Raw genomic sequence first — 12,796 nt, 5'->3', positions numbered from 1 at the left:
GTTATCACTCTAACTCCTACTCCCTTCCTCTCTCAAATAAATATTAAGAAAAAAAAAAAAAGGTGATGGCATAATGACTATGTGAAAATCTCTGCCTAAGACCCTAAAGTCCCAGGTTCCATCCCTGACAGCACCACAGCCTAGAGCAGAGCAGTGGGGACCTGGCTGGCTGGGGTTCCCTACATGTGCAAGGACACGGGTTCAGGCCCCCAGTTCTCACCTGCAGAGGGGAAGTTTCCAAAGTGGTAAAGCAGGGCTGTAGGTATCTATCTATCTGTCTCTATCTAGCTTCCCCTTCCCTTTCAATTTTTGTCTTAAACAAAATAAATAAAATATTAAAAAAGACTAAAAAGTGAAAAATTTAAAACCTTAAATATGTATGTACATCATATATATCTCTATCTATAAATATATATGAAAATTATCCTAAGAGCCATAAGTGTGCCTATATGAATTTGTTAAAGATTGATTTACTTATTAATAAAAGGTACAGAGAACCAGAATGTCATTGGCACATGTGATGCTGGAGATTGAACTCAGGATTTCATGCTTGAGAATCCAATGTTTTACTACTATGAATTTTTTTCTTTTTTCTTCTTTTAAAAATATTTATTCCCTTTTGTTGCCCTTGTTGTTTTATTGTTGTTGTTATTATTTATTATTGATGTCGTCATTGTTGGATAGGACAGAGAGAAATGGAGAGAGGAGGGGAAGACAGAGAGGGGGAGAGAAAGACAAGACATCTGCAGACCTGCTTCACAGCCTGTGAAGCGACTCCCCTGCAGGTGGGGAGCCGGGGGCTCGAACCAGGATCCTTACGCCGGTCCTTGCGCTTTGCGCCACCATGCGCTTAACCCCTGACTCCCTACTATGAATTTTTAACTGTCATGTTATTTCTGGTAATCACAATCAATATTTAATAAACAGAAAAACGTGGGGGCTGGGTGGTAGTGTACCTGGTTGAGCACACATACTACTATTCACAAGGACCCAAGTTCAAGTCCCCAGCTCCCACCTGTAGGAGGGAAGCTTCATGACAGGTAAAGCAGGGCTGCAGTGTCTCTGCCTCTCTCCCTCTCTTTTTAAAATTTTAATTGATCTTTCTTTTCTCTATTTACTTCTCTTCTTTTACCAGACCCCTGCTCAGCTCTGGCTGATGGTGGTGCAGGGGATTGTATTTGGGACTTCAGAGACTCAAGCATGAGAGTCACTTTGCATAATCATTATGCTGCCCCTACTCCCTTACCTCCTTACCCCTCTCAATTTCTCTGAGAAATTATCAAATAAATAAATAAGCTTTAAAAAGGGAAATGTACAGAAAGTCCCCAATTTGTACCTGATTCACCATCTCAAAAAAGATAAGTCACAACAATCTTAGGAAGTAATTGAACAGAAAAAACCTGGTAAGTAGTGTATGGATGCTGGTTTGTTTATTTATTTATTTATCAAAAGGAAACATTGACTAAGCCATAGGATAAGAGGGATACAACTTCACACAATTCCCACCACCAGAACTCTATCCCATCTCCTCGCCTGATAGCTTTCCTATTCTTTAACCCTCTGGGAGTATAGACCCAGGGTCATAGTGGATGCTGTTGTTTTTAATGATCCACCTTCCAGATTGTTTGATGTCTTTACCTGTTTCTGTGGTAGGTGAACTTGATACAGAGTAAGATCTGTCATCTTTCTGTGAAGAAATAAAGATCAATTACTATTATTCAAGAAAAGGTACACCCTCTACATTTATGGCGTGTTTAATCATAACAGAGAAAAATCAGTCTCCTTCAAAATTAAGTCTAGCAATAAGAATTTGTGTAATGAGTTAATTTTATGTGGTTAAAAAGTACTTATTATTTAGCTTTACAGAAAACATTCTCTAAAGATACTTAATTCTTCTATCATCACAGATGCAAAATAATCACAACCAAAGTAAACATTTTTACTGGAAAATACATGAGAATGAAATTTTTATTCAACAGTATTTTCTAATATAGTTGTTAAAGTACTTTCCCCTCTGGAAAAATCAAATTTAAGGTACTATGAAGAAGTGATGGAAGTTTCTTTATTTCATTCAGGAAATAAGCTGTTTACAGATGACAGGTGGTGTGTGTGTGTGTGTGTGTGTGTGTGTGTGTGTGTGTGTGTGTGTGTGTGTGTGTGAGAGAGAGAGAGACAGACAGACAGACAGTCGGCGCAGAGGGGGGAGGGAGAGAAACGGAGACTTGGTTTATGAAGAGTTTCACTGCTCTAGACCAGTTTTTTCACTGGGCACTAAATATGTGCTTTTAGGGAGAATTTTGACAGTAGTTCTCCAAATAGCTGCCCCTATGTTAAGGTAAGGAGCTCAGATGCAAAAGGTATTTAATCCAAAGAGCTGAAGTTGGAGGCAACAGTTAGAAGGACAGAAGGACATGACAGAAGAGCTGGAAAGCATTGTGAGAGAGACTTCTGGGAGGCCTGGCTATGGATTAACAGCAAACAGCAAAGACCTTTCCCTAAAACAAGACATCGGCAACTGGTGAACCCACAAACCTCTCTGAACTGCAGCTGGGACACCCACAGACACCGAGGCCTCAGGTGGGTGCTGGTGTATGTGCACAGGCTGAGAGGGGCAGCACTGCAGCCAAGCACTGGTGGCCAGGAGCTCCACAGCAAACGGCACTGACTGTGAGAGCAGAACCTCATCATGTCAGAGCCAGGCGGGCTCCACCAAGGGTTGTATTTCTAGCTGGGGACTGTGAAGTAGGCTTGTCAAAACTTACAGGAGTGACACACTGGAATAGCACACAAAAGGGTCACAGCGTATTTAAGAAGACAGGTGGCATCACCATAGTTTTTAAACATAGAGATTCTTACATGAAACTGAACAGCTCTGGAAAGCAGAGTGTAAACCAGTGCAGGACAGAGAGCACTACCTTCCTGACAAAAACAAATGCTATGGTCTCAAATGTATCACATGAAGCTGACATGAAGCTGCCAGTTCCAAAGGCCTCCGAAGGTGACATGTAGCTCCTCTACTTAAACCTTCCCAGCAAGCACCTCAGCTCTGCTGTATGAGAACAGCCACACCATCCATGAACCACTGGGGTGGCTGTGTGTCAGCGACTTTACAAACAGGAGGCCTCGGGGCGAGAGAGAGAGAGAGACAGACAGACAGAGAGACAGAGAGAGAGAATGAGAGTCAGCGATTTAACAAACAGGAGGCCTCAAGGCCAGAGAGAGAGAGTCAGCGACTTCACAAACAGGAGGCCTCAGGGTCAGTGTGTGTGTGTGTCAGCGACTTCACAAACAGGAGGCCTCCACAAACAGGAGGCCTCGGGGCCAGAGAGGGAGGAAGGGAGAGAGAGACAGAAGGAGAGAGAGACAGTCAGTGACTTCACAAACAGGAGGCCTCCACAAGCAGGAGGCCTCGGGGCCAGAGAGAGAGGGAGGGAGGGAGAGAGAGAGAGAGAAGGAGAGAGAGAAGTCAGCTACAGGAGGCCTCCACAAACAGGAGGCCTCGGGGCCAGAGAGGGAGGGAGGGAGAGAGAGACAGAAGGAGAGAGAGACAGTCAGTGACTTCACAAACAGGAGGCCTCCACAAGCAGGAGGCCTCGGGGCCAGAGAGGGAGGGAGGGAGGGAGAGAGAGAGAGAGAGAGAGAGAGAGGAGAGGAGAGAGACAGTCAGTGACTTCAGAAACAGGAAGCCTCCACAAGCAGGAGGCCTCGGGGCCAGAGAGGGAGGGAGGGGGAGAGAGAGAGAGAGAGAGAGAGAGAGAGAGAGAGAGAGGAGAGGAGAGAGACAGTCAGTGACTTCACAAACAGGAAGCCTCCACAAGCAGGAGGCCTCGGGGCCAGAGAGGGAGGGAGGGAGGGAGGGGGGGGGAGAGAGAGAGAGAGAGAGAGAGAGAGACAGTCAGTGACTTCACAAACAGGAGGCCTGAGAGAGAAGGAGGGAGGGAGGGGGCGGGAGAGAGAGAGAGACAGCGACTTCACAAACAGGTGGCCTAGGGGCCAGAGTTTAGGGGCTACTACTACAGATGGTATTGGCAGTGTAAAGCTCACTCATTATTTTGTGTTCCCATTACAGCCTCAAATTTGATAGTATATACTAGATAAAATAAAAACTTGTGACCAAAAAGGAAAACGAGAATGACATTTTTGCCTCCAGGGCTGTCGCTGGGGCTCGGTGCCTACACTCAGTCCACTGCTCCTGAAGGCCATTTTTTCCCCTTTTGCTGCCCTTGTTCATCGTTGCTGTTTTTATTATTGTTATTGCTGTCATTGTTGTTGGATAGGACAGAGAGAAATCGAGAGAGATGGGGAAGATGGGGGGGGAGAGAAAGACACCTGCAGACCTGCTTCACTGCTTGTGAGGCGACCCCCATGCAGGTGGGGAGCCAGGGGCTCAAACCAGGATCCTTGAGCCAGTCCTTGAGCTTTGTTCCATGTGTGCTTAACCCATTGTGCTAACGCCTGGCCCCTGAGAATGACTTTATAAAACAGAATCTTTTTTTTAAATTTTTTAAACTTTATTTATTCATTTTCCCTTTTGTTGCCCTTGTTGTTTATCATCATTGTTGCTGTATTATTATTGTTATTGCTGTCATTATTGTTGGATAGGACAGAAAGAAATAGAGACAGAAGGGGAAGACAGAGAGGAGGAGAGAAAGACAGACACCTGCAGACCTGCTTCACCGCCTGTGAAGCGACTCCCCTGCAGGTGGGGAGCCGGGGGTTTGAACAGGGATCCTTACTCCGTTCCTTGTGCTTGGTGTCATGTGCACTTAACCCGCTGCACCACTGCCTGGCTCCCATAAAACAGAATCTTAATATAAAGAATTCATAGGGAACCGGGTGGTAGCACAGAGGGTCTAAGCGCACATGGTGGAAAGGGCATCAGGATTCCCATTCGAACCCCCGGCTCCCCACCTGCAGGGGGGTCACTTCACAGGTGGTGAAGCAGGTCTGCAGGTGTCTGTCTTTCTCTCTCCCTCTCTGTCTCCCTTCCTCTCAATTTCTCTCTGTTCTATCCAACAACAGCAGCAGCAATAAAAACAATAACAACAACGACAATAAACAACAAGGGCAACAAAAGGGAAAAATAATAAAGTTTCTTAAAAAATTAATGTAGGGTTTATGACTGCTTTTGGTATGATCAAGCTTTTTAAAAGCTCAACAAAGGGAGTCAGGCGGTAGCGCAGCAGGTTAAGCACAGGTGGCACAAAGTGCAAGGACCGGCATAAGGATCCCGGTTTGAGCCCCCGGCTCCCCACCTGCAGGGGGGTCACTTCAAAAGTGGTGAAGCAGGTCTGCAGGTGTCTGTCTTTCTCTCCCTGTCTTCCCCTCCTCTCTCCATTTCTCTGTCCTATTCAACAACAATGACATCAATAACTACAACAATAAAACAAGGGCAACAAAAGGGAATAAATAATTTTTAAAATAAAGCTCAACAGAATTAACATTAAACTCATTACAATTTTGAGTTTTACAAGCTCAGGTATGTTTCATGCAACCCTACACACCCCAGCTGCTTCATCAATCCATTGGCAACTTAAAACTTCCCCTACATACACTCCCCTGTCCCCGCCCCAGAAGTTACAGTAATAGGAGATACCTTAAAAGGCAGGAAGGCAGAAGACTGAGGCAGCATAGCAGCACAGGCCACTTGATTCCACCTTGACAGTGACTACATTTCAGGAGAAACACAAGGAACAGAAAGCAGCGTTTATGTTTAGCAAAGGTCAGGCAGGCAGGCAGGCAGGCAGGCAGATCTAGCTAAGGCAATCAGAGAAGGGGAGGGGAGGGGAAAGGAGGGGAAGGGGAGAGGAGAGGAAGGGGAGGGGAGGGGAGGGGAGGGGAGGGGAGGGGAGGGGAAGGAAGGTAGCTGGCGCTGCTGCAAGGTCTGCTAAGCTATTGAGGGGTGAAGAGTAGAACCTGAGAAGAAAACAAGACTTTATGCTTTAATTAATTTTTGAATTATTTATTTATTTATTATGGGATAGAGATAGAGAAACTGAGAGGAAGGAGCAGAGAGAGAGAGAGAGACAGACACCTGCAGCCCTGCTTCACCACTCATGAAGCTCTGCCCCTGCAGGTGGGGACCAGGGGCTTGAACCCAGGTCCGTGGGCACTGTGATGTGTGTGCTCAGGCAGGTGCCCCCGCCTGGTCCTGTGCTGTAGCTTATTCATGGAGGGAGAGGAGAGAGCGCCAGAGCACCGTCCTGGCACCTGGCACAACGGAGACTGAAAGTGGACCTCAGGCTGCAGAGTTCAATGCTCTCGACACCGGGCCACATACACATCTCTCTACCTGCATCATTAAAGATATCCTGATCCACATACCACACTAATCAAGGAAGAAAAGGCATGATCTGTTAGAAGTGACCTTCTGTAGAAAGAACACTGAAACCCTCAGAGCTGTTCGGAAAATGAGTGAGCCCTGTGCTGTCCTTGAGGGAATAGAGCCAGCCAGAACCTTCACTGCACCGGAGCAGGCCTGTGGTGAGTAAGGACGCCGCAGTGTCTACTGAGACTGATCACAGTTCAGGCTGCTGACTCAAGTGCGAGGAAGGACGGGGGATCTGCACTACATTGTAGGGGTGGACCAGCATTTCCCTGATGCCTCTTCATGTCCAAATGACATGAGGGTAGGCGCATATTCCCCTGGGTCCTCTTCCGTTCACTAACCCTCACACAACTAGTTAGACTTATCAGGGGTGTAATTAGAGATCGTGGGGTGAGGGTGACACCATAATGGTTCTGCAAAGAGACTCTCATGCCTGGGGCTCCAAAGCTGCAGGTTCCATCTCCTGCACTACCATCAACCAGAGCTGAGGAGTGCTCTCAGACAAAACCAAACTGAGACAGTAGTGCTGAAATCTATGCTACAGAACTCCGATTACTTATAGAAGCTGCCCAGAACATGAGTTGTTTTTTTTTTTCCAGATAAGACATCTGCAGATCCACTTCACTACTCGTGACATGTCCCCTGCAGGTGGGGAGTGAGGGCTCAAACCCAAGTCTTTGTGCTTGGTAAAACGCACACCTAACTGAGTGTGCCGCCACATGGCTCTTAGCTGCTATTTTCCAACATCAAACATGATGGGAAAAGTATGTAAATGGCTAGAATTTGGTTGCAAGGAAGATAGAAGTAAGACTGCTAGTAAAACTCATACTCAACAGAAGTAATGCGTGTTGAAGCAAGCTGTAAAAAGGGCACGACAGTCTGCAGTGAGGACCCCCAGCTCTTCCTCTGCACTAGTCCAGCCTTTAGGTCCACGATTGCTCAACAATTTGTTTGGCTTTGCATGTTAACTCTCTTTTCAGCCACCAGGTTCCACATGCCAGCAGGATGCCGACCAGACTTCCCTGGACAGACGACCCCACCAATGTGTCCTGGAGCTCCGCTTCCCCAGAGCCCTGCCCCACTAGGGAAAGAGAGAGACAGGCTGGGAGTATGGATCCACCTGTCAACACCCATGTTCAGCGGAGAAGCAATTACAGAAGCCAGACCTTCCACCTTCTGCTCCCCTGGATAAAGAACAGGAAAGCTATCGGGGGAGGGGATGGGATACAGAGATTGGGTGGTGGGAATTGTGTGGAGTTGTACCTCTCTTATCCTATGGTTTTGTTAATGTCTCCTTTATTTTTTTCCTCCAGGGTGATTGCTGGGCTCAGTGCCTGCACCATGAATCCACCGCTCCTGGAGGCCATTTTTCCCCCTTTTTGTTGCCCTTGTTGTTGTAGCCTCGTTACGATTATTATTATTGCCATTGTTGATGTTGTTGTCGTTGGACAGGACAGAGAGAAATGGAGAGAGGAGGGGAAGACAGAGAGGGGGAGAGAAAGACAGACACCTGCAGACCTGCGTCACCGCCTGGGAAGCGACCCCCCTGCAGGTGGGGAGCCGGGGGCTTGAACCGGGATCCTTATGCCGGTCCCCGCGCTTGGCGCCACCTGCGCCTCACCCGCCGCGCCCCCGCCCGGCCCCCAATGTCTCCTTCTTTAAATAAATAAAAAAAAAGAAGTAAGCTATAGCAGTCGACAATGGTTCACGCTCCTGCTCTTCTACGTTTAAAATGGTAGAGGGCCCAGCAGGGGCTCGTCTGGAGGAATGCACATACCACACCACCATGTGCACACACACACCCAGGAGACACCTATACGGGCACATGTTCCGCACGGGGGAACTTCACGGAGTGTGGTATCTCCCTCCCTCCTTCCCTCCCATCCATGCGGCCGTCTGCAGGAGAGGAAAAAGAAATCACTGCTGCGAGCAGAGGAGCTGTTCAGCCTCCAAGCCTCAGCAATAACCCTGGTGGGGAAAAAGGTATGGGAGAATAATCTTGAGAAGTCACTACTGTTATTAAGTAGCTCAGAACATTAAAAGAAAAGAAGAGGAAAGGGGGGAGGGAGGAAGGAAGTGCACCTGGGACCACAAGTCACATTCGGGTGCAAGTGTTTTCTGTCCTCTCTTGCCACAGGGCAACCCTGACAGACACTGCAGAGTACCAGGGCAATCGCAGAGTCATGCAGAGCATGGGTAAACGCCACGTATCGGAGTGGAGGGCGGGGCCCTGGCTCATGTGACAGACTGTCGTTCACGCCTGAAGAGCCAGAGGCCTCGAGGCCTCATGGGGGCCGGGTGGTGCACACCCGATGAAGCACACGCGCCACCATGAGCATGACGTGGGCTCGAGCCTCCGCTCCTCCCTGCAGGTTCAGTCCCTGCTGCCACCGTGACCAGGCCAGTGCTCTGGTTCACAATTAACAATGATGCGCATCCTGTTTTAGGACATCTGGTAACTGCTCAATGATTATTCCTCAATGAAAAGCTACTCGTCCGTTAATCCTTAGACAGCGCGAGGGAAGACTCCATTTCATGCATGGCTCTTACCACTAACAAGGCACTATCATCAGTGTGCTGAGATCTACTGGAGAGGGAGAGAAACACAAACACTGTCAGAAACAAGTGACACACATACATATTGCCAACAGACACACAAGCAGACATGCTAAGGAGATGCTGACACAAGGGCCACGGAAAGTCACTTCAGACTCATGTCCCACATAGTTGACAAGTTGATTCTGAAAATGACCTTCTCCCAAAGAGTTTAACAACTTAAAATATGATCTACTGTCTACAAAACATTGTACGGGTAGGGGAAATAGCATAAGGGTTATGTGAAGAGGCCCTCCTGCCTGACGCTCTGAGGTCTCAAGTTCATTCTCCTGCACCACCATCAGCCAAGCTGAACAGAGCTCAGGGGGGAAAAAAAGTGTAAAACAACAAAAAATCATCTCTAAGCAAGGAGGGGACAGGAATTCTTCTCTACTCACAGGAAAGACAGTGAAAGTATAGAGATATACTTTGTAGTGACAAAGAACCAGTGGTCTGAAGACACTAAGCCCAAGAGTCAAGCTTCTAGCTGAGGTACCGCTCCATCACCCAGTTCAGACAAAACGAGTACAACTAGAAAATCCAAAATTGTACATGAGAAGCCACTCATAGTTCCTAAGAAATTTTCAGTCTTTAGTAGTAATTTGCTTCAGAAAGTTAAGGAAATGGCCTGCATTTCTCTGAAAGAAAACTACTGAATGGTTTCACATTTATGTGTAATATACAGAAATGAAACACATAAAACTGGCTAAAAAGGAAAAAAGTAAAAGGACTCAAGCCATTGCTGAGACTTTGTGAAAACTCTAGTGGTTATCCCTGGGCAGAGGGGGAGGTGAAAGAAGGAAGAGAGGAAGGAAGGAAGGGAGGAAGGGAGGGAGGAAGGGGAAAGAACAGAACTCTGGGCAGGGGCAGTGGCACACACTACAGAGCACAAGGACCCAGGTTCAAGCCCCTGGCCTCCACCTGCGCAGGGGGAAGCTTCACAAGTGGTAAAGCAGGGCTGCAGGTGTGTGTCTGTCTGTCTGTCTGTCTGTCTCTCTCTCTCTCTCTCCCCACCCTCTCAATTTCTGTATCAAAGAAAAAAAAAAACGTGGTGGTGAATGGAGTGTGAAACTATTCTGTAATCTTTTCATTTTTAAAGCCCTTATTAAATTACTAACAAAATTTTAAATATATATAAAGAAAATGTTGGAATAAGAAGGGAAGAAGTATGGGAGTTAGGCGGTAGCACAGCGGGTTAAGCGTAGGTGGCGCAAAGCACAAGGACCAGCGTAGGGACCCTGGTTCAAGTCCTTGGCTCCCCACCTGCAGGGGAGTCGCTTCACAGGCAGTGAAGCAGGTCTGCAGGTGTCTGTCTTGCTCTCCCCGTCTTCCCCTCCTCTCTCCATTTCTCTCTGTCCTATCCAACAACAACGACATCAATAACTACAATAAAACAAGGGCAACAAAAGGGAATAAATAAGTATTTTTTAAAAAGGGAAAAAGTATTAACTTATGAGAGTTGTTATCCTGTGGGGTCTTGCTGGGGAGGGGGATGTGCACAGGACTTTGGTGGTGGGACTGGTGTGGAACTGCCCCCTCAAATTCTATAATCTTGTAAGTTAACATTAAATCACCAACAAAACTTTTTTTTGAAAGGTGAGAAAAAAAACAAATTGGCAAAAATATGAACATATTATTACTATGAGAAGACAATGGGAACAACTCAAGTGAGACTTGAGTTTCAGGTTCAGCAATGTAAAGTTCTCAAAATGAAATAAGCATAGTTAAATGCCAAGTGAGATAAAAAACAGCTTCTTTTCCCATCTTCCTTCCATGTGGCCCCAGGAATCAGCTTTATGCACCTCCAGTATCACTGAGTGGCCCTCTGGGACGCACCGTTCAAACTTACAGTGGATGGCAGACATCCAGCATGACCTAGCTATGTGTTTGTAGATGAACTGAAAACACTGTGCTGAACATCAAGGCTTGTCAAGTCCCATGTTTAGGTTCCTAAATAATTTCTTTTACCACCAGGTGAAAATGCACATGAAATGATGCCTCTATATAGTTTCTAAGGAAATAAAGACCATAAAATGAAGGGAGAAGAGAAGGCAGTAGCTGGGAATGTGGCACAGTAGAAAAAAGGAGAAGGCAAAGAGAATGAAAAATACAGTACAACATTAATTTAGTGAGCTTCCTTTTCACAGACCAAAATATGGCACATGTTTAACTTGTAGTGGAAATATACGAACTATTATTACACAAAAGGGTGTAGCAAAGTATAAACAGTAACACAGAAGGCGAGAATTAAAACTGAAACACTATGCAGAGTCTTCCTGTTAGACAGTGATGCCACTAGCCAAGCCAGATGTGGCTCTCAGGACTGCTACTCATTAGACCATGCTTTGAAAACAGGTGAGGGAGAGGATTTACCTGACAAGGTAAGGGAGTGTAATAACCTCCAGAGGGGCTGGGTGGTGGTGCACCTGGTTGAGCACACGTTACAGTGTGCGAGGACCCACGTTCAAGTCCCCAATCCCCACTGGCAGGGGGAAAGCTCTGAGTGGTGAATCAAGGCTGCAGATTTTCCCTTAAGTAATCAACAAAATTTGAGGGCCAGGTGGGGGTATAGCTGGCACAGAAACAAATCTCCATACACAGGGACCCGGGCGGGAGCTTCACAAGCAGTGAGAAGAGCTACAAGTGTGTCTCTTCCTCTTTCCCTCTAGTTCTCCCCACCCCAATTTCTCTTGGTTTCTATCAAAAGTGAAGAAAGAAGGAAAACCCAAGATAAAGTAACGATACAGACTCACCTCACCACCTAGGGCGCACTGCTGCTTCTGTGGACTTTGTGACGCCTTCTGCTGTATGTCCCCAGCCACCCCAAATAAAGAAAGCTGGTCAGAGTCAGCAACAACGAAAGAATTAACTGCTACCTACTAAGACAACTAGTCACATTAACTTCTCTATCTCTTGCCTAGTACATTTTTAGGCTTCTTAATTACAAGTTCCTGCCTCTTCCCTTAAATAGCTGAGAATTTACACAAGGATAAGCAACAAACTAACATGATTTTTATTTTATTTTAATTAACTAATTTATTTTTGCCTCCAGGGTTATCACTGGGGCTTGGTGAATCCACTATGAATCCACTGCTCCTGGAGGCCATTATTCCCATTATGTTGCCCTTGTTGTTATTATTGTCATTGCTGTTGTTGTTGGGTAGGAGAGAGAAGAGGGGAAGACAGAGAGGGGGAGAGAAAGACAGACACCTGCAGACCTGCTTCACTGGCCGTAAAGTGACCCCCCTGCAGTTAGGGAGCTGGGGACTAACATAATTTTTACTGGCATGGCCACAGGCAGCTTGCACAGACTGTGTGAGCTCCGCATAATGACACGGCCACAGGCATGGCCACAGGCAGCTTGCACAGACTGTGTGAGCTCCGCATAATGACACGGCCACAGACATGGCCACAGGCAGCTTGCACAGACTGTGTGAGCTCCGCATAATGACACGTCCACAGGCATGGCCACAGGCAGCTTGCACAGACTGAGTGAGCTCCGCATAATGACACGGCCACAGACATGGCCACAGGCAGCTTGCACAGACTGTGTGAGCTCCGCATAATGACACGGCCACAGACATGGCCACAGGCAGCTTGCACAGGCTGTGTGAGCTCCGCATAATGACACGGCCACAGACATGGCCACAGGCAGCTTGCACAGACTGTGTGAGCTCCGCATAATGATACGGCCACAGGCATGGCCACAGGCAGCTTGCACAGACTGTGTGAGCTCCGCATAATGACACGGCCACAGGCATGGCCACAGGCAGCTTGCACAGACTGTGTGAGCTCCGCATAATGACACGGCCACAGGCATGGCCACAGGCAGCTTGCACAGACTGTGTGAGCTCCGCATAATGACACGGCCAC

General features: G+C 47.2%; 1 protein-coding gene across 10 annotated transcripts in view; it reads right to left on the bottom strand.

Annotated features, from left to right (window-relative positions):
- The window catches only part of LRCH3 (leucine rich repeats and calponin homology domain containing 3), a 106,265-nt gene that overhangs the window by 26,550 nt on the left and 66,919 nt on the right, over window positions 1-12,796 (bottom strand). For 8 of the 10 annotated variants that reach the window (XR_009544785.1, XR_009544786.1, XR_009544788.1 and 5 more), the window contains exons 12-13: window positions 11,677-11,727; window positions 1,639-1,687 (exon numbers count right to left, since the gene is read on the bottom strand). Coding sequence is in view for 5 of the 10 variants with exons in the window: in XM_060172218.1 (XP_060028201.1) it covers window positions 1,639-1,687; window positions 11,677-11,727 (100 nt within the window). In the remaining 5 variants the exon portion in view is untranslated. The remainder of the gene's footprint in view (window positions 1-1,638; window positions 1,688-11,676; window positions 11,728-12,796) is intronic. The other 2 variants (XR_009544787.1, XR_009544789.1) reach the window with 1 other exon arrangement.

This window comes from Erinaceus europaeus, chromosome 14 (assembly GCF_950295315.1).
Source record: "Erinaceus europaeus chromosome 14, mEriEur2.1, whole genome shotgun sequence".
Lineage (NCBI taxonomy): Eukaryota > Metazoa > Chordata > Mammalia > Eulipotyphla > Erinaceidae > Erinaceus > Erinaceus europaeus.
This window is presented reverse-complemented; position numbering and strand designations above follow the sequence as displayed.